At 47.0% G+C, this 21,178-nt stretch overlaps 1 protein-coding gene across 12 annotated transcripts in view; it reads right to left on the bottom strand.

Moving 5' to 3' along the window:
• Positions 1–21,178, bottom strand: part of TACC2 (transforming acidic coiled-coil containing protein 2) — a 208,862-nt gene that overhangs the window by 151,862 nt on the left and 35,822 nt on the right. For 8 of the 12 annotated variants that reach the window (XM_063103235.1, XM_063103245.1, XM_063103238.1 and 5 more), the window contains one exon: positions 14,649–14,761. In XM_063103235.1, coding sequence (XP_062959305.1) covers positions 14,649–14,761 — 113 coding nt within the window. Of the gene's footprint in view, positions 1–14,648; positions 14,762–18,764; positions 18,838–19,737; positions 19,869–21,178 lie in introns of those variants that run through there. The other 4 variants (XM_063103242.1, XM_063103240.1, XM_063103244.1 and 1 more) reach the window with 4 other exon arrangements.

Raw genomic sequence — 21,178 nt, 5'->3', positions numbered from 1 at the left:
GGCTCCAGAGCCTGCGCTGCCTCCTTCTGCCCTACAGGGCTGCTTGCACCAGGCTCTCACCTGGACAGGTGCAGCAGCCACCTTCTCACATCCACTCGGGCCCCCTTCATCCTGTTCTCCAGCTGCAGCCAGAGCAATGGCTTACAAATGAAAGTTGCCCCGTGGGAAAACTCTCTGGTGGCCTCTTTGCCATCAGCTGTGGCCCCAAACCACCTTCCCTGCCTCGTCCCCTACAGAGCTCCCAGCCTGCATCTGCCTGGAGCAGAAAGCCCTCCTGCTCCTCCTGGAAGGCCTCAGAATCAAATTTCCTTTCACAGGCCTACCTAGTGCTAGTCACAGCTGCCATCAACATGCATGATGGCCATTTCCCCCACTGGAGTATAATGGAGGCTGGGTCCTTGTCTCTTGTCAATATTGTATTCACAGTGCCTAGCATATAACAAGTGCTCAATAAATGTTGAATATATGAATGTATGAGTGAATGAAAGGACGGACGGATAGATGGATGGATGGACGGACACAGACAGACAGATGATACAACTGAACCCAAATCAAGAATACTAAAGATGCAGAAATGCTCCCAAATCATGGTTGTTTCACTTGAAGACTGGGAAAGTTCTTTTCTTCCATACAATCATAGAATTCCAGTCATTTATTTAGTCCAAACCTCTCATTTCAGAGATGACAAAACTGAGGCCCAGAAAAGGCAAAGTACTGTTTAAAAAATGCTTCTGTGAAACAAATGAGGTTAAGGCAGCACTTCTCAGCCCCAGGTCCCCATGCGCACGGGTAGGTCTCATGAGCCAGGGGGTGCGTTGCAAGTAATTCGTTATTCATTATAAAGTACAGAAGTCTGGGAGTGATTTGTGATTTTCATAAATTACTCTAATTCAAAAGGTTAGAAGATTCCCCCACATAACATCATCCCTGTTACTCGCTGCATTCCAATGCACTTTCTGGAGAAGGAGAGCAGGGTAGATGAAAGCCAGTGGGTTGGACTGCAGACCCCGAGAGCCACCCGTCCTCACGCGCATTAACCATCGTGGCAGCTGCAGTGGGAATGAGGGGTATCGGGCTGGCGGTGTCCCCAGCTCCTGCATTCCTGCCTTGGCCCTCAAATTAGGGACTTTCCCAACACTTCTGAGCGCTCAGCCAAATGTGATGCCTCTGCCATATTCTCTGCCCCCTTATGTCATCCCCCAGGAGGAGGTGAGACTTCTCTGATTCTGAGATGGGGAGAGCCAGCCCCCATGGGTCCAGTTTCTGCACGAGTGGGGTTCAGGTGTTCAGGGTCGCTGAGGTGAGCCTACCCACAGTGCAGCTGTCCGCCCTGCGACAAGGTCATTGAGGCCGCCCTCCCTGCCCTGGCACTGGGTGGGGCAGGTTAGTTCAGGGGCAGTTTGAGGAGTCCAATTTTGACATGTCCTCCAGGCCAACCTCGCCATTGGTAATGCTGACTTTCTTACCTCTGTCTGACTCCAGAGTCTATTTCACAACTGATTCAGAATCTGGTGGGGAGGGATGTGATTAATTAGTTCCCCAGACCCCAGCAGCAGTTTGGGATTAGCGAAGGGTTTTCTCTCCCCTCACATTCTGGGGGGCCGCTTTGTGCATATGACCTTTGTTCAGGAGAAGTAGGGCTGAGACCCTGTCCAGGGAAAGTAAACTCCAGAATGTTTTCAGTCCTTCCCAACATGAGATCAGAATAAAGCCGGTTAATTTGGGGACCATGTAGATCTTCACAATGTCACAGCTGGAATTCTACTAACCACCCAATCAACTGACCGTCTTTAGTCCCGCCCTTTGCTTTGTGTATTTTTCTCTCTATCAGTCCTAAGCCTGGTAGCCAAGGTGCCACAAGGTTGTGAGTAATCATGATTCTCTGAGGTATTCTCAGTCTATTCCCTTAATATGCCCACCCCTGGTTTTTCTTTTTTCCCTTTTCCATCCCAAACCAAGAAGATTGCCTAAGATGACATTCTCCCCAGGAACTTGATAAGTGATTGGGTCAACTATAATAGATCATTTTGGATCAATTATTAATGACTAACAAGCATTGCATAGGACACACCCTCCATTTTTACTGCTCTGTCAGGGGCTTTTAAAAACCAAATGCAACGCTTCTCATAGTATGATTGCTGGGTGTGCAAGGAAGAAGCTTCCCTGGTCTTTAGAAAACGTGGGAAGCACTGGGTGAAGCGCAGTTAAACAAGCGTCTCTACCACAGCACGTGTCAGGGCCTTTGAGATGCCACTGTGCATTGTGAGTCAACAGAAGATTGTATACACAGTGTCTCCCCAACCTATTGTTCCTCAGAAGCCTTCCTCTGTCCCTTTCTTGGTAAAGCATTTAGTGGGACTGCTGTGTCGCAGAACATGCTGTGGGAAGCAAAGCCTCAAATCAAAATGAGAATCGATAAGGACATTCCAGATGCCCCTGGGAACTAGAAGGACAGTCCTCCAAACACAGCATGAAGGCAGCCTCTGCGCCCCTCTCACATTCTATCCTCTGCTGCATAGAATCTGCTTGGAATCCAGGAACACACGAACTGCTCTTTTGAGACTCAGAGCAAGGCCAGTTCAGGCCTCTGCACACAGGGAGTTCTCAAACCTCCCCTCTGCAGTGGGGTCTCCTCTGATGGCCCTCTGTGGTGGGACCCCCTTCTCCGCTCTCAGGGCTGCATGATGCTTTGTACAGGCTCTGTGAGCACCCCTTGGGTGTGACCTCCCAGAGCTTAGAGGGAGCTCATCTCCTTAATCTTTATATCTCAGTCCAGCATAGACATGTTCTCTGTTGAATGACTGGCTGATGGGTGGAATGGATAAACAAATGAAGGAATACATTTGTGTAAGCGGATGGTTGTATAGGCACCGTAACAGCTCACTGAGCTTGACACCTGCACTGTGGGATGTATCACCTATTCCAGATACTTTGGAAAGGAATTTACATTCCAAGTGAACCAGGCCAAGGAAAGAATTCTCGCATTAACAGGAGAGGAAAACTGCCATGCCTTAACAACTAGAACACGATATTTCATGGAAAAAGGCACATCCTCGGAAACTTCTTTGCAATCCTAGCAGGTGAGGTCCAATCCACACGCAGGGTCCTAACTCATCCAAACAACCCTGCCTGTGCAGATGCCTGGGAGCCCACTGACCTTGGCAGCACAGCCAGACCCAGATTTGTATTTTTCTGTTTTGTTAAATACATTTTTTATTTCTGGTGGCTGGCCGGTAAGGGGATCCGAACCCTTGGACCTTGGTGTTATCAGCACCATGCTCTCCCAAGTGAGCTAACTGGCCAGCCCCCGGCTTTGCATTTGTAATCCAGTTTTATCTCACCTGTGCTCATTATTCTGTGATGGAAACAAAGTACGGAAAGCTTGAGCAACCCAGGCTATAGATGAAAAGAAAATATTTGTAGGTTCTAAAGAGTTATTGGGGAAACCAATAACTAATATTGCAGATTAAACCCAGAAGTATCCTTACTATGCAGCCTCCACTTTGCCACATGAACTTTTATACGACTTCATGGTCAAGGTGTCATTCTGCTCCTGAGAATCCATTATCCAGCTTAGGGCGGGGGATGGGGACAGGCAACTGAACTGAAAGAAAATTCAAAACCTGTCTTTTAACCGATTTTTGCCAGCAACTCTCTCCTAGGTCCTAAATGGCAGCAGAATGACCCAATTTTGTGATTCCCAGGCTGATTTCTGGAAGGGGCTGCAGGATTGCCTCACATAAGTTCTCCCCAGAGCCAGAATGAACTCAGCATCTGTCACATCTGTCTTTCTGCTGTCCTTCAAATGTATCTAGATACTGTCGTGAGAAAACACCAATTTATTCAAATACATTTCTAGTATAATAATTACTTTTTATTGCTCAGACTTTTCTTAATGATCAAATAACAAAAATAAAACTACTATCCCATTAGAGAAGGTACCTATTTTTTCACAGTAAAGAAAGATCTTTAAAACTTTACCAACCCCAAATCAAGAAATTTGGTTGAATGTTTACCTGAATATGAATATTTCCTTAATTTTAAGTTAATCCCCCACTAATCGTTTATGGAAAAATGCAAATGACAGTTTTGCTTGTATAGTTGGATTCTTGTGGTTTTTTTATTTAATTTTGACACCAGAAGGGTATTTTGAACAAGAGATAGTGGTAACATGTTTTTGTTATATCCTTTCTTGGTAAGACTTTAACATGTATTAAAATCATTTTCCTGTCATAGTAAACACAGCACAAAACAGAGAACATAGTGGAATTGTCCCTTGATGACTGAAAATCTCTCAGAGAGTTTGGGGCATCCTCCAAACCATAAGATGTCACCAGTGTCACCTAACTGAGACTGTACTCATGTATACTGAGCTCAAGATGTAATTAGGGGTTTCTTTTTAGAATAAATCCCAGTCACCAGCCTGTTTTGTTGAGATTTGTCTCTCTGTAATCCCACTGACCTAAATGGGGGGAAAAAAATCAATGAGTCAATATTACTGGCAGGCAAGCTGGTTCAATGTCAAAGACATAAAGACCATCCAGGCGCCTTCTCAGCACTAACACAGCTGCAGTGACAAGTTTGGGAAGGTTAACTGCTGTCAAAGTTAGCATTTGAGGCCATAAAAAGACACAGGAGACCACAAGTGTCTGTGATACGAGGAGCCCTTGAGAAGAAAAGAGAAATAACTTTTGCCCATGGCATCCTCTCTCTTATTCTTTTTTTCTAGAAGCGTCTCCCCACCTCTCCCAAAATAAATGCCAGGTGTTTTGCTGCATTTCTATTTAAAACCAAAGAAAGAAACTTGATATAGTGGCCTTTCAATGTTTTCAGAGAGCCTGGGTTGGAAAATGCCACATACAGAATTATTAACTACAAGGCAGTTGGAATAAAGGGGTGTTGGCTACTAAAAGAAACATAGGAAAGGATGGACAGGGATCCCTGGGGGAGGAAAACAAGGCAAACCCTGCTGCTGCCCCAGCTGAAGGCAGAAAGTGACACAGGGAGGGGCACCCGGGTGAAGCCAGACAGTCTTCCTGACTTGTGCAGACGGAGCCGGGCATCTGGGGAGACCAAGGCAGCTGCAGTTCCCAGGGTGGAGTACCCGAGAGGAGAGAGTTGAACAGAGAAGGAACTTTGGAAGATGGGCAAAGTGACGACAAGCGTGTGCATGTACAGACACCACCTGAGACTAGGTACAGACCATCTGACAGGTTCAGAGGGAACAACCCTCGAAACTCACACAGAGCTGGGAATAGCTCCTGTTCCCACCAGCCAGAGCAGAAACCTCATATTTCATGGGGCATCTGTTAGAGGACTAAGAAGGGTCTTGCCTCCGTAGTAGGGAAAAATAACCCTCACCTAAACACTGCTCTGGTCCCACCTAACAAAGCAAGGCCCAAAAGGATTCAGCTGTTCCAAATCCCAGAGCAAAGTTCAAGAATATTTATAGGAATACAAAAATATCCAGAACCAAAAGCTTGAAGTCCGCAGAGTCTAGCATGCAAAGGAGCAGGAAAATGTGATCCACAATGAAAACAAAAATCAAGTAATCAAAACCAATGCAAAAATTACACAAATGATAGAGTCAGTACACGAGGACATTTTTTAAAGTATTATAACTGTATTCCGTGTGTCCAGGAGGCTAGAGGAAAGACTAAGCATGTTAAACACAGAAAATATAAAAGAGACCCAAACCGAACTTCTAAGATGAAAACTACAATGTCCAAAGTGAAAGATGCACTGGGTGGGATTAATAACAGATTATCCAAGGGCCTGTCCGTGGCTCACTCGGGAGAGTGCGGTGCCGATAACACCAAGGCCACAGGTTCAGATCCTATGTAGGGATGGCCGGTTCGCTCACTGGCTGAGCGTGGTGCTGACAACACCAAGTCAAGGGTTAAGATCCCCTTATGGGTCATCTTTAAAAAAAACAATAGTAATAATAATAGATTATCCATTGCAGAAAAAAAGATTAGTGAACTTGAAAACACAGCAAAAGAAATGCTCTAAAACGAAACACAAAATAAAGACTGAAAAAAAACGCACAGAGCATCAGTGACGTGACATGTTTAATTGGAGTCCCAAATGGACTGGGGGGTGGGGAAAGGGCGAAAATTACTCGAAGAAATAATGGATGAAAGATGTTCAAATATGATATAAACTATAAACCCACACATCCAAGAATCTCACTAACTCCAAGCACAAGAAACAGGGAGAAATGACACCAAAGCACATTGTAACCAAACTGCTTAAAACCAGCGAAAGAGTTAAAAATATTAAAAGCAGCCACAGGAAAAAAAGAAAAAAGGTAAGAATGAGTTTGAATATTTCTGTTGGAAACAATGCAAAAGCCAGAATACACTGGGGGGGGGGGTGCGGGCAATAGCTTTAAAGTATTGAAAACAAACAAACAAACCAAAAAACTATCTACTTAGAACTCTTTTTGCCCAGAGAAAATATCTTTCTAAAACACTTGTATTTTCAAAAGGTTTCAAATGAATGACTTCAGCTTCCACTTCAAGAAACTATAGACACTGCTTGCACACAATGTGAAAATACTCAACACAACAGAACCGTAGACTCAGAAATAGTTAAGAGGATAAATTTTATGTTCTGCATTTTTACCACAATAAAAAATAATTTAAAAAATCAACAGATAGCACTGTATAAAAGTAACCAGATACCAAAACACACACAGTGTTTAATCTCATTTATGTGAAGTCCAAGAATGAGCAAAACTAACCAATAGTGATAAAGGCCAGAACAGTGGTTCCTCTTGCGCAGGGATATTGACTGGGAAGGAACATGAGAGAACATTCTGGCGTGACGGAAATGACCGAGATCTAAATCAGGGTATAATTCACACAGGTGATAGGAGTGTAAACACTCATCAAGCTTGCACATTTAGACATCTCAAGTATGTATTTTATATCAATAAAAAAAAGTAATAGAAAAAAAAGACACTAAAGAGACAGCAGAAGAGGATCCCTGATTGCCAGAGACTCATGGCGGGGGGGATGAGGGATGAATGAGTTGAGCACCTGGAATTTTTAAGGCAGTGAAACTATTCTGGTTAACACTGTAATGGTGGATACACAACATTATGCATTTGTCAACCCCCTACAACAGGAACAGTGAACCGTAATGTAAACGATAGACTTGAGTTAATAACGATGTATTAATATTGGCTCATTAATTGTAACAAATGATAGGGCTGGCTGGTTTGCTCAGTTGGATAGAGAGTGGTGTTGACAACACCAAGGTCAAGGGTTCAGATCCACGTACAGAACAGCTGCTAAAAAAAAGAATATTGCAACAAATGTACCACACGAATGCAAGACTAGAATAATAGGATAAACTACTTATCCGGGAGGGAGAGACATACGGGAACCCTTCTACCATCTGCTCAATTTTTCTGTAAACCTAAGACACACAGCGAGTCAGAGGCAGGACGTGCCAGGGGCAGGAGCTGGAGCAGGGCCCGAGTCACCCGCGTGCTGGGACCACAGGCTCTGCCGCTTGCTTGCTCTGTCCCTAGCGGCTGCTGCAGCCGCTGCTCACAACACAAATCAGATCTTCCCCAGTTTTCTTTCTTGTGTTTCTAAGAATTGACCCTGTTTACAGGGAAATTAAATTTTAAGGATAGACTGAGGTTTACTTTCTAATTATGGAGTCCACAGACAAATACTTGCAGAGCCCCGTGAGAGTTAGCCTGTGGCTGGGTCTGGATTTTCGGTGGCATCCGACCAAGCTGAATTCCAGTCTCCACCACGCATGCCACATTCTGTCGGTGTGACCTGGGGCAGGTTCCTGGACCTCTCTGCATCTCTGCTTCCTCATATGGCCCCCTCAGGTCACCCACAGTCATGCACGTGGAGCTGCTGGGTGAGGTGACATGTTTGTGCCAGCTTACATAGATGTAGTCCACAGACGACAGTGGGGGGTGAGGAGTGAGAAACATCTTTGCCTTTCATCTGAAGCCCGTTTATTTCACTTTTTTGAACCACGTTTCTACACTTCTGTGAAGCTGCTGCTACCCAAACGCCAGGGGTTCTTTTGTTCTAAGTAGGAGTTTGTCTTCTGAAAAAGCCAAGAAGTTGAGCTTAATGATTGTGCTACTTCTATTTCCCAGATCGGAAGAAGCTCTGAAATGTCCTATTGAAAAGGCAGGTGAGTCTGTGCTTCCTGAACCTGCTTCCCGTAGACCTGCAGTAACTGCAGCCGCTCCCCCAAGCCCTACCTCTGCTCGCTTTTGAAGACCCGGTCCCAAGGCCCCTCCCCTGGGGAACTCTCCTGGTTCCCCCAGCAGAGCCAGCCCCTCTCTCCTGCCCCTGTGCTCCAGAGACCCCCACCTAGAGCATTTAGCTTTTCGAGAAGTATTCATTTCCCTGCCTTTCTCTACCACTGGACCACCACATTTTTTTCATCTTTGTACTTCTGGCCCCAGCCCAGAGCTTGGTCTGTGGTGGACAGTGGGCACATGTTTATCAAATGGACTAAGAAACCTGCCCCCAGGAAAGGATGAGGTGCTTAAGGTGTTGGACATATGGCAGACAATGAGCTGTCCCAGGAGCAGAAAGAGAACCCTGCTTTTCCCTCAAAGCTGGTGGCCTGCTGGGATCCCCCCCTGGAGGCTTGGTTTGTAGCAGTCAGAACACTGTCTTTCCAGGCTCACCTGGTACCAATAGGATGTCCTCCTGGACATGGAGTCTTTGACCACGGAACCGAGCAAACATGCCTGACCCTAATGTTTCTCACAAACCAGCACAGGGTTTCATCTGCCCGGCAGCTCACGCCAAAGTGTCAGGAATCTTCCTTGATTCTTCTCTCCCTCCTAAAGCCAGTCCATCAGCAAGTCCTGGCATCTCTAGCTCCAAAATATGCAAAATATTCAGCGTTGCACACATTTTTTCCATCCTCGCTGGTGTCACCTTAGTCCCTGCATTCGCGATGGGCCAATATCAAGGGGGGAAGGTGAAAATTGGTTCTTGGGAGGAGAAAAAAAATCTTAGCTTTTACAATGGTTCGTGGCCTCAAAGGTCATAGTGCACGCACACACATACGATATATATATAGTTTTGAGATTTCTTAGGAGGGGAGGGCAACTGGGGATAAAAATGTCTCTCAGGGTTCCCTGTGGAGGGCGAGGAGTGAGTGATCCTGAAAGGAAGGTTGGGAATCCTGCCCTGCCTCCAGGCACCGCCACATCTGGCCGGGGGCTGCACCGGCCCTTCTGCCACCCCCTGCTCCAGTCTCGCCCCCTGCATTCTCCACAGAGCAGCCGGAGGGAAATCCACATTTCTTCCCACGCCTCCAAGGCCCCAGCCTGGCTGATCTGGCCCCGGCCCACCTCTTCCCCTGTCACTACCTCCTGGTCTCCTGTCTCTAACACACCAAATTCATTCCCTCTGCCCGCTACATCTTCCCATGCCTGCCTCCATCTGCCATTCCAGACTCCTTCCTTGACCGTCTAATCCAGAGCTTCTCAAACTTTGGGGACGCCAGAACCCCCTGGAGGGCTTGATAAAATGCACATTGCTGGGGCCCACCCCCAGAGTTTCTGACTCAGTGAGTCAGGGGTGGAGCCCAAGAATTTGCATTTCTGACAAGTCCCCAGCTGGTGCTGAGGCTGCTGGGCCAGGAGCCTCACGTTGAGAACCATGGATCTAATCTAAAGCAGCCACCCCCGTCCCTGTTACTGTCCACCACAACCCTGAAGAGTCCTCTCTTTTATTTGCTTTCTCCCTCGGTGTCTGACTCCCTGACTGCAACGAACTTACTTACCCAGTGCAGCAGAGACCCCATGGTTCAGGTTGCGTCCCCAGTGCCCAGCCCAGCATCAGGCCCAGAAAGAATGTCCAGTAAATATTTATTGGGAGAAAAAAATAGAGAGGAGAAAGGAGGGGGGACATGGGTCTATATGCTACTTATTCCCAAACTCTGAGCCTTAATTTTAGAGTTCATGGAGGAGCAAACAGAAGTTTGGCTATCGTTATTGAGATATGACCTGAGAGTGACCCCTAGTCAGTGTTTCCCAAACTTGCTTCATCGTAAGAATCACATGGGATTCTTATTAAAAACACAGATTTTGGGGTCTCACCCCAAATCTATTGGCTCAGGCTCTTCAAGAGAGGGTCGGGAAATGAGTATTTTAATTGGTGCCCCAGGTGATTCTGGTAAGGTGGGCCTGGAAATAAATATCTCACTAGTTCACAATTTTCCCTGGTCATAAGAATCACCTGGGCTGCTTATTAAAAATACAGATTACTCATCACAAGCGATTCTGATTCAGGACTGGGATGGGGCCTAGGAATTTACATATCTACTGAACACCCAGGTAAACTTTAAGGTCAGGGAGACTGGTAAACCACTGCCCCATCTGATTTCATGTACTATCAAGCACCCCAACCTGATCTGTTCCTATGCTCTTTAATATAGTGCTAAAGGTGCAAGAATGTTAGAGCACTGGAATGAGCCAACCTCTCTGAATATAACCTGCATAAATCATTGGACCCACCTGAGTCTATCATAGGACTTGGGGCCATAACCCACCATAATTACCCCATTACTGTCGCTCCTCCCTATTGTCAGAAGTCTCCTGATATAAAGGCCAGACCAGCAGGATTCCCAGTGGGAGAGTGTGGTCTTTCCTTCAACACCTCTAAAAGTGGTCACAGTTTCGCAGCAGAAGCTGTCAATTTGGATGTCTCAGTGGGATCTTTCTCTTGGGTTCTTGGTTCAGAACCTTAACATGTTCTTTGACTCCACCTTTTCTGCCCACAGCCAGGCAGTCACCAGGTTCTGTGGGTTCTACCTTGGGATTGTTTCCCAGCCACCATCCCTCTATGACAAGGCCGTCCCTTACTGCCCTTCCTGCTCCACCCTCCACCCCCCCTCCAGTGCAGCAATGGAACGCCCCTAACGTCATCTTCTGAACTCATTTCTGGCATGCATAAGCCCTTGTTTAAAAACCATCCAACAACCAACCAGCCACAAAGCACTTCCCTGGTTACCTGTTACCCACAGGATAAAATCTCAACCCCTCACCTGACCTACAAGTTCTCCGTGGTCTGGGCCCACTCCTGCAGCCTTGTTTTTAGTGAATACTTGCTTCCTGCTCAGGCCTGGACAGGTGGATTCAAGAATTCTCCCCTGCCTGGAATGGCCTCCCTAGCCTGGCTCCTTAGCTCCAGTCACTACCCGCCCCTTCCTGGCCAGGACACTCTCCTTGTCTGATCCAGCCCGGGGAGAAGGCCTCCTCTTCAGAGCCCGCAGCACGCACGTACACAAAGCTGCACCACGTAAGGCACAGTTCTCAGAGTGTGCTCCCTGCACCTGCAGATCAGCGTCACCTGGGGATCTGGTAGAAATGCTCACTCCCAGGCCTCTCCCCAGACCTACGGAATCAGACGCTCTGGAGGAGAGGCCCAGCAATCTGTGTTCTAACCAGCCTTGCAGGATCCTGATGCCCGCTCAAGTTCAAGAACCCCTGGATAAGAGTCTAGGCTGTGGAGCATCCGTTTCCTCTTCTTAGTGACAAAAGTGCCAGAAATTCATTTGGAAATCACTTAGGGTCACTCCCTGAGAAAAGTCAATCATCTCTGAAGGACTGCTGGTGGCCTTCCTTGGAAGACTACACAAGTATGATGGCGAAGCACAGGAAATGGTCCATATCCAACAATTTTTGACCTACAAAACCGTAATTTCCTCTAGTGCAGTGTAACAGCTGGGAAAAGGTTGTATGGTAAGACTGGCTGTGTTTTGAGGGTTTACAAGGAAAAGGCTGCCCAATCCCTGATTGGTGACATCCAAGGAGGGAGGGCTCCGTGGGCAGGTGGCCTGGAAGCAGACCAGATGCAGGCCTCAGGGCAGCATAGAAAGTGGGGTCAAGCTTCATCCAAGGAGGCTAGATCCTCCTCCATCAAGAACCTGGGGCCTGCACAGGGACGGGCTTCAGGGAGGTGCCTCCCAGCATCTGCAGGGTTTGGGCCACGCTGGGCTAAGTCACAACAGCGACACCATGTGGCAACTGGAAAGCAAGGCAGTCGAACTGATGGGACCCCGCACTCTCCCTATCTGGGTGAGGAACTTACCCCCTTTGGGGATATGTAAGACTCCTGCTCTAATTCAGAGGAAGGGAAGAGCCTTGAGGGGAAACAATGGGCTTTCTACCGCTAAGGCAGACTATGTAATGCTCCAAGCCTCAGTTTCCCTACCTGTAGAGTGGAGATACCACCTGGGTAGAAGGACAATATTTATGAATGGTGGCTGGCTGGTACAGGGATCCCAGCCCTTGACCTTGGATGAAATCTGTCTTTCTCCCTATATGCTCCCCTTGCCTCCATGTCCAGCAGGCAGCCACTGCTGGCCCTTTTTGTTTTCCATCTCTGGAGTTTTTACAAATAGAAAACAAACAGTTTGAGCTCAATGGCTCTTTCCACCATTTGTAAAGACTGTATCCTTTGAAGAGAAAATGCTGGTTGTCTGATGATGCCAAGAGAGAAGGCAAATGCATCTGAGGACAAGAAAGAGCCCTAGACATTGGGGAATGTCTGAGAGTCCCTCTGTGCTTCCTGACAGTGTCCCCAGGCTCAGAGGGGACGAGCAGGGAGGGGGCAGGCCAAAGGAGATGGCCATGGGACTCCTGGTCTCCCCCAAAATTTCCACTTGCCAAGTGTGCAGGAAAGCAGCGAGGTCATAGGGGCTGATGGACAGCATGGCCTTGGCCAGTGCACATCTCAATGGCGGTGGAGGGGAGGGGACAGAGGACAGCCTCAATACACCAAGCTTCAGGAGAGTGGGCACTCCCACCAGCCCAGCAGAGTTAGGACTCAGAATGGGAATTAAGTTGATTTAAAGGAAATAAAATTTTGCATACATAGAGCATTTGGAATAGTGACTGGCACCCATATGAGAAATGAACGTTCGACGCTATTGCTATCCTTCTTGCAGGTGCCAAGCATGGTGAGTCCTGCAAAGCCCCAGAGAGAAGGGAGGCTGCGCACCGCCCGATAGTTTCTGAGTTAGCACAGGGCCCTGCACTATTGACACGCACACATTCATTGAGGAGGTTCACGATTTTAATTATGAACTGGGAGGTGCTTCTTTGGGCTTGCTCTTGGAAGGCACCTCTTTTATACTCATTTGCATGCCAATGAGAGCAATTCTTCTCCAAAGGAAAAACGATAATTGGCTAAAGTTGAGGAACAAGCAACAGGAGACCTCTGAGCTGCTGTTGTTTTTCAGTCCAGCTGTGACACAGGCCCTAAGCAATTCCCAAGCCTCTTAACAGATCCCAGGACCTCACAAAGACAGGGAGGGAAGACTTGGGTCCCAGCCAGCAGTGGCTTCCCTTGTGTGGGATTCCAGAAAAGATGAATCCACCCATTAGTTTCATGGTCATCTGGAGCCAATTTAGGTCTAGTTAGAACCAAACTTTAAAACTTTTATCCTGTTGCTCTGTTAAAAAGTTTGTGAAAGTGGAATAGCCATGGGGTCTGGGGAAGCAAAGACGGAAGCACCTTTAGCAGAGAACAGGGTCAAAAGTGCCATCATTCTGTGATCCCCTCAGCAAAAAAAGAACACTCTGCCCCATCTGCCAAGAAGTTCAAGTACTTCCTCTGGAAGCCACATAGTCTGAGCCCCATGGAAAAGAATGGTCCCCAGGCTTGAAAATTGCTGCCACCAGCGTTGTTCTTACCCCCCACCAAATGTCACTTTGAGTCTTCAAGTTTTGCAAATATACTAGGAAGCACATTGTGACCAAAGTTTCACGTCTGCAATGGGGACCTACTGTTCAGTTTTGCACTTTTGTTCCATGGAGTTCCTGTTCATTTTTTCTCTAATGCCTTTGATTATAGACTCCCAGAAGCTGGGCTTCAACTGTTCAAGAGGGTTTCTCTAACCAGATCCAAGCCTGTTTGTGAGTTGAACCCACAAGCAGTTATTAACTATCTCCAATGTGCCTGGCTTGTGCCCATGCTGGCCAAGCCTGCTGGCCCCTCTACTGTGAATGCCTGAAACTATGGGTGTAGAGCAACATATGGGGAGAGGCCTGATAGAGAGGAACGGCAGGGAGACCACAGCCTGGCTGTGGGTCATAATGAGGAGCCACTGACCGATGGGCCACACCCACACTGGCCACGTTCCCCCGCCACAGTTGGCCTTGCTGATTTCTGGAATTCATCCATCAGCTGTCCTGGGACCAGGCTTGGGTGGCTTTAGTAACTGTTCTCTGAATCCTCTGAGTCATGGTCCACTGCTTACAATGGCTCCCACACTGGGGTGCAGAGCTCACTTAGCCGCAGCTTAGACTCTCTGGTGAGTGCTTGAAAGCCCTGCTCTTTTCTATTTTTCCATTCTGAGTTCTGACAATGAAGAAAAACAACCCAGAGTGTTGCTGGAGTGGACATCTACAATTACTAATTTCATGTTTGGGCAGAAAAGCAGTATTACTTTTCCAATCACGTGGGCCTAGCCAGTCTCAAAGTGGTCTATGGACCACTGTTCTGGACATCTCACCACTGAGGAGGATGTCATGTGCTTAGGGTACATGTTTCAAAGCAAATGAGCAAAGCAAAGGCTGGAGCAGGCGGTGAGCTGGCCATGCCCTGGGCTGTGTCCGTCCTCCAGAGCCGGCGCCCTACCTGGACGAGTCTCCACCGTCAGGGCTTCCGGGCTTGTCCCGCTGCTCCTCTTTTACAGTCTGACCGTTCCCAGGTGGTTGCATGGATCTTGGACTCTGAGCTGATGAAGTTTTCTGAGCCAGAAGGAAGAGAAATTAGAGAGGAAATCAGATAGGAGTCGCTGGAAACACAAAACCATGTATCTAGAGGCCACTGACCACAACGTTCAAGGGTAAGTTTGCTCATTTGCTTCACCATCCAATGAAGCACCTACTGTGTGCCAGACGCTGAGCTAGGCATTGAGGACATACAGTGAGCAAAGCAAACGCGGCCCCTGCTCTCGTCCGATGGAGAAGCAGCACACATGAGCAGGCAGGTCCAGCTGGGTGGGAAGGCTGCTGCGGCAAGAAACCAGCACTGGCGACACCTTCCATACTCTGGGAGTCATCTGCTCCCCAGAGAAAGTGGAGATGTTTCATCTAAGACCTGGAAGGGTCCAATTTGTTTATGGCACCATCTAGATGAAAATACATTTTCCTTTCCCCACCCTAGATGGCTTCACATACCCGAATTTGGCTTGGAGACCTGAAAGAAAACCAAGTGAAGGAAGAAAACGCTAAGCCTTGGAAACCTGGGCCCACCCATGGGTGCCAATCACTCTGAGAGTTGGTGCCCTTTTCTTTCACTCCCACAATAAGCTTATCCACTGTCCAGTTGATTTGTAAACCCAAGATGAAAACTTATAAGGCTCAGTCAAAACTGCAAACCACAGAACAGAAAGAGATGAGATTTTTTCAAAATTTAATTTAAATGATGCTTATTTAAGTATAACATAAAAATCAGAAGACGGACAAGGGCTTTCGTGAGCCCTAAGCTGTATTCCTCAGAGCAGTGCTTGTCTTTTATCTTGTCTTCCCAGCAGTGTCCTAGACCCCTCTCCCAAACAACACACACGCCTTCCTTTGGGACCAGGTCTGCCTTCTTTTAAAGAACTGTTCCATCCCACCCACTATCCCTGAAGTTCTCATGGAAAATGGCAATCGTAGTGCCCCACGCCCTTGCCTACAGGAGTAGCCACAAGACTCAGGTCAAAGCCAGGTCCTTTCCCTTGACCTGAAGAACCAGACAGGTGAATCTGGTGACAGGTTCTGTAGAATGTGAATGCTGGAATTACTGGCAGCCTTGTTTCTACCCGTCGTGCAAGAAGCAGCCTGCAGCAAGAGAGGGCAGAGCCAGCAGGTGGAGACCAGCGGAGAGGGAGAGGGTCCCGGTGGTGTCAAGGCCGCAGTCCAGGTTTCCCTGGGGTCCAGCCTCATTCTGCCCTGTCTGTCCAGAAGTTGTAAGCGTATCATGAGGCCTTGAATTTCCCTTTCTGCTTTAGCTGGTACAAGTTGGATATCTGTCACTTGCAACCAAGCATGCGTTCCATAGACCATTAAAGTGTCCTATGGTCAAATAAGCTTGAAAAGTACTACATTATATAGCCCTCTTTTAGAAATTCACAATGCACATCACAATATTAAAGGTTCTGAGAAGTCCTACAGTAAAATAACTTCCTGAATTTTAACTCAGTTTCCCAAATTTTTTTGACCACAGGACCCTTTGTTTATGTAACATCTCATAGAACTAGTGTTGCATTAAACACATTTCTGAAGACAGCACAAGACTTCATTTCTTTCTACTGTGCTTAAATCTAGCAGATGATCCAAATCCATAGAACAGGACATTCCTGAGCCTGTGGGGTGCCTTTGTGAAAACTGGAAGGGGGACACCTCTGGGCTAAGTGCGTGGTTTGTGAGCAGACGAGGCCTTTGTGTGAGTTAGAAACAGCTTCCTTTCCTCCAAGGGAGGCAGCTCAGACCTAGGCACGTGTCTTGTTGAGTTCTTGGGAGAGACTGAGATCTATGAGTCTCTGTCCTCGAGGAGCTCTCGGCCTTATGAGAGAATGTGGTAGGGGTGGGCACAGTAGCCAGCAAGAGAAGCTCCTCCAGGCTTTATGGGGCTCCCTTTGGCTTCCTGCTCCTTACTGGTGGAAATCTCCTCTTTCCCCTCAGGGGGCGCTGTTCCCCCACGTTGTCCCAGAGAGACTCCAGCCCTGCCCAGCTCTGGGGCAACTAGAGACACAAAAGTCCTCTCCCCAAACCAACCACTTCGCCAATTGTAACCACGGACCCTGATGCAGCCAGATTATTTGATAAATATCTCATTTCACCCAGACCCTCCAAAATATTCTTTATTTGTTGATTTATCAATTCATTCCATTATCCAAGAAACATTCATCTAAAGGCTACCATGTGCCAGAAACCAGTGCGAGAAGTTTAAGCTAGAGCCTAAAGAAATGAATAAGGTTCCATCCCTGCCCTTGAGGTGCTCACAGTCAGAGAGACAGACCCCTCTACCATGACTGCAGGGTGTGAACACACAGGGCATCCACCCAAGGAGGACCCTAGGTATGGCTCCTGCCTAGGGAAGTAGCAGACAGCCCCCCAGACCCCCCAGGAGGGGAGGGTCCCCAAGCACCATCCTCTATCAACCTCTAGGCTGGGGATTCTGTAGATTAATTTCAGAGTTTCCATCTGAACATCTGAGTGCAAATCATCTGCCCATTTTGTACCTGGGGGTCTTCTTGAGACCTTGAATCTTCAGCTGGATGGGCTGTAGTCCTTGACTTTCAGATGCCCGCCTGAAGAGCAAGCTAGCTTTGCTCTATGTGACCCACCTGGTGCATTTCTCTGAGTAGCTGGCTATCCGTGTTCATCCAATTGGGTCCAAAGGTAAAATATAAAAGATGCCTCAACTCCCAGGGGCCCTTGCATTCTAGTGCTAACACGAACGCTACAGTTAGAAAAATCTGCCTTCGCTTTAGCTGAAAGACAGAATGTGGGGAAAATAACAACAGTAATAATAGCTTCTGTTTATTGAGCACTACGACATGCCAGGCATTAGGTCAATGTCTTTCCATAAAATGTCTGCTTTGATCTTCATAACGCTTCATGAGGAAGAGGCCGTTTGTGTTCCCGTTTTAGAGCTGAGGTTTTGAGAGGTTACGTAACTTGGCCAAGATCACACAGCAGTGGAGTCTGAATGAACCCAATTCTCTCTGATCCCAGAGCCAGAACGAGGCATCTCTGTTCAATCCCTTCAACAGGGAAGTGTTGAAGGAGGCAGAGAGAGCTGGGGCTGATTCCCCACCTAGGAGGGGGCTACTGACCCCGGGCTGGCTTGACTGAACCATGCCTTAATGAGAGTCCCATGCCCTGCCCTGCCCTGCCCTGTGGGGCCTCAGCCTCCTGCTCTGTGCATCCAGAAAGACAATCATCTCTACAGGACGGTATCAAGACAGTGCAAACTTTAAATCATCTTAAACTCAAACTCTGTAAAGTGTCCTTGACTCTTCAGAGGGAGGTTCTTTATCTGTATAGTATTACTACCTTTGGATACATGATTTTCATATTTTACTGTGATAACTTAAGAATCACAGTACAGAGGGAGTGGCATTTTTATAAGAATCCTGAATTTTAAAAATCATAACCCAATGCCTGCTGTCTGACTGTCATGCAAACCTCGGCTCCAAACACCTGAGGCCAGGACTGCCTTTCACGCTCCACATTATCTGCAGTAAAATACTCTGCAAATAATTGAACAGATAAATCTCCTGGCCTGTATTCCATGATCAAGTTTTCTTTAAAGTAATTCTGGAAAGACATTGACATATCTAACAGCCTAGACAGACGCAAACAACAGATGGAATAAGGAGACAGATTTTTGCTCTAAGTAAAAGGGAAAATGGGATCACAATTGCGCGTTACATTTCTTCAGGCAAAGGACACGAGTATGACAAGGGCTCAGATTTCCTTTCTGAAAAAGAATAACGGGCAGGTCTGTCTCCCTTCTCAGCCCCACCCCTCCTCCTGATAGAGAACTAACCTGCAAGAACAGTACCCGTTCTCTCCAACAGAAGCATATCTGGACGGAGTTAAAATAAAAGCAACAGAACTATCCCCACGAGTGGCACATAGCACTTTTCAAAGTGCTTTGACGTCTGTCAGATTCTTACAAAATCCCTGGGAGCTAAACAGGCAGGTAAAATAATGTTCCCCTTTTTCCAGATGCAAAACACAGAGCTGTGTGGCTTACCCAGGACTTCTACCTTGAAGTCCAACGCTCCTCCACGGTAATAACAGCCAACACTGACATAGCACTCTTCCTGCTGTAACAATAATGGCAGACTGATTACTATAAACACCTTCTATGTGCCAAGTACTGTGCTTTTAAGTGCATTACTTATTTAAACTCGTTCAATTCTTACAACCCTATTTTACAGATAAGAACACTGAGCACAGAGAGATTAAGCCACTTGCCCAAGGTCACACAGCTTGGAAGTGGTGGAACCAGGATTTGAATCCAGATGGTTTGGCTCCAGAGTCTGTGCTTTTGGGCCCCACCTCATGCTGCTTCACCATGCAGAGGAACCAGTCCCCTATGGTCTCTGCCATCTTGCTGCTATGCTCCAATAACTGAACACTTGGACATTTACAAATAATGTGGTAAAGAAGCCTAGATCTGATGCCCAGAATAGCACCTGGCACAGAAGAGGCAGTCCATAAATATTTGTGGAATGTATGAAAAACAGATTATTCCCATTTAGTCTGGTAGCCACCTCTGCAAACTGAGGGAAGCATGCTCACTCTTGGAGCTCTCACATGTGCCACATTTGCTACAGTGTCTTTAAATCCCCCCTTCCATTTCCCCATCCTAGCAACAGGATAAGCCCTGTTGCTTACTAGATTCCAAGGGACCTGTTGTGTCAACAGGCGTCACTGAAAAACAGCACGCATTTCTAAAGTTACCCTGTACAATTCCAAATAGCAGCCTGGAAAAACAGTCTGTCCTCATGTGACAGACTGACTTGTCCAGTTGCTTCTCCAAATCTTTCCTCTGCTGCTATTGCTTGAGTAAACAAACAGCCTGTCTTTGGTTCTGGAATACTCGGAGCCCTGGGTACATTTTAAAGCAATCTTTAAACAGTTACAGTAATTTTCCAGTCCTGAAAAATCCACTTTATAAAGAGCTAAAGCATTTCCCCATTAAAAAAATAAATTCTCCTGACCTTACCTCTTAATTGTGCTCCACCTCTCTAGACCACTGCCTAGTGGTCATGCCAAAAAAGTTAATTAAGCCATGCTTAATTAACATGATTAGTCATGATCAGAGTATCAGCCCAAGGCTCCCACTCTTTGAACAAACTTCTTGGGAGTGGCGGGACCGCAGGTGAATGCTGGGAAGTAGACCAAAGGTCATCCCCATGGCATTAGGGATCGGGTTTCAGAAACTACTGCCGGGCTGGCCAAATATGGAGGATGAACACATGTCCTGTGCTGGAGACGCAGGCAGCTCATCTTCCCCATCAAGGGAGAGCAAATGCGCACACCCGTTCTGCTAGGTCACCCTGCGGTTTTCTTGTCTCCAAGGTGAGCGCCAAAGGTTGAAGAGGCTCCCTAAGGCCATCCGCAGAGAAGGCCCAGCTCCACCTTGCAGGCCCAGCCCCACCTTGCAGGCACTTTGTCAGGCCAACAGGGAAAGGCTGACAGGTGGGAGTTTCAGCCTCCCCCCCAGCCGAATGGTTTCTGATGTGACACAGCATGATATAGAAGAAGAAATGAACAAGATATGGAGTCAGAGTTGGGCTTGAGTCCTCAGCCGTCCCTGAAAAGATGGAGAAAATAACAGAATCGAATAGGCGGTGTGATTTTGATGATTACTGTATGCCTCACGTAGAGTAAGGGCTGCATCTAGGTTCTGGGTAGGACACTGATGAATAAAAAGGACATGGTGTAAAATGTTAACTTTAGAGAAGCTGGAAGAAGCTTCTATATGGGAACTCTCTGTACTATCTTTGCAACTTTTCTGTAAATCTGAAAATATTCTAAAATAAAAAGTTTTATTAAAAAAAACAAAAGACATAATTCCTACCCTCATGGAACTTGGAGTTTAGTGAAGGAATGAATGATACACACTCAACAAACAAAATCCACCTTCCCTTCCTTAAAAGCATTTGGGTCACAAGTGGTGGGCATTATCCTCAAAGGACCCAGGAACCTCAAAGATGCAAGAGGGCTATGTTCTGACGTCTTTAGTCTACGGGGAAAGGGAAACCTTTGAGACTTCAAAAATATGCCCAATTTTAACATCCTGTATGTATTTAATACTTCAGAAGTAATGTGGCTTAAGGAGGGCAGGACAAGTTCAGGAAACCCAAATCCACTTGCCCTCTGTCAGATCGGTGAACCTCTTTGAGCCTGTTTCTCCTTCTGTAAAATGTGCACCACAATTCCTGCCCTTCCCTGCTTCAGTGGGTGACAGGAGCACCTTGTACATATGGCCAAGAACTGTACAAATGCAAGAGCTGTGTTTGTCAAGATGGCATGTAATGTGCTGTGATGTTTACTTGATTGTATTTGAAATGCAGACATAAGCCTTATTTTTTTGCCCCTCTAGAACTCCTACATCCACTCATTTTCAGGCTAGAGCAGTGGGAGGCTTGACTCAAG

Source organism: Cynocephalus volans, chromosome 7 (assembly GCF_027409185.1).
Source record: "Cynocephalus volans isolate mCynVol1 chromosome 7, mCynVol1.pri, whole genome shotgun sequence".
Lineage (NCBI taxonomy): Eukaryota > Metazoa > Chordata > Mammalia > Dermoptera > Cynocephalidae > Cynocephalus > Cynocephalus volans.
The sequence above is the reverse complement of the archived record's forward strand: the minus strand, read 5'-3'. Positions and strand labels throughout refer to the sequence as shown.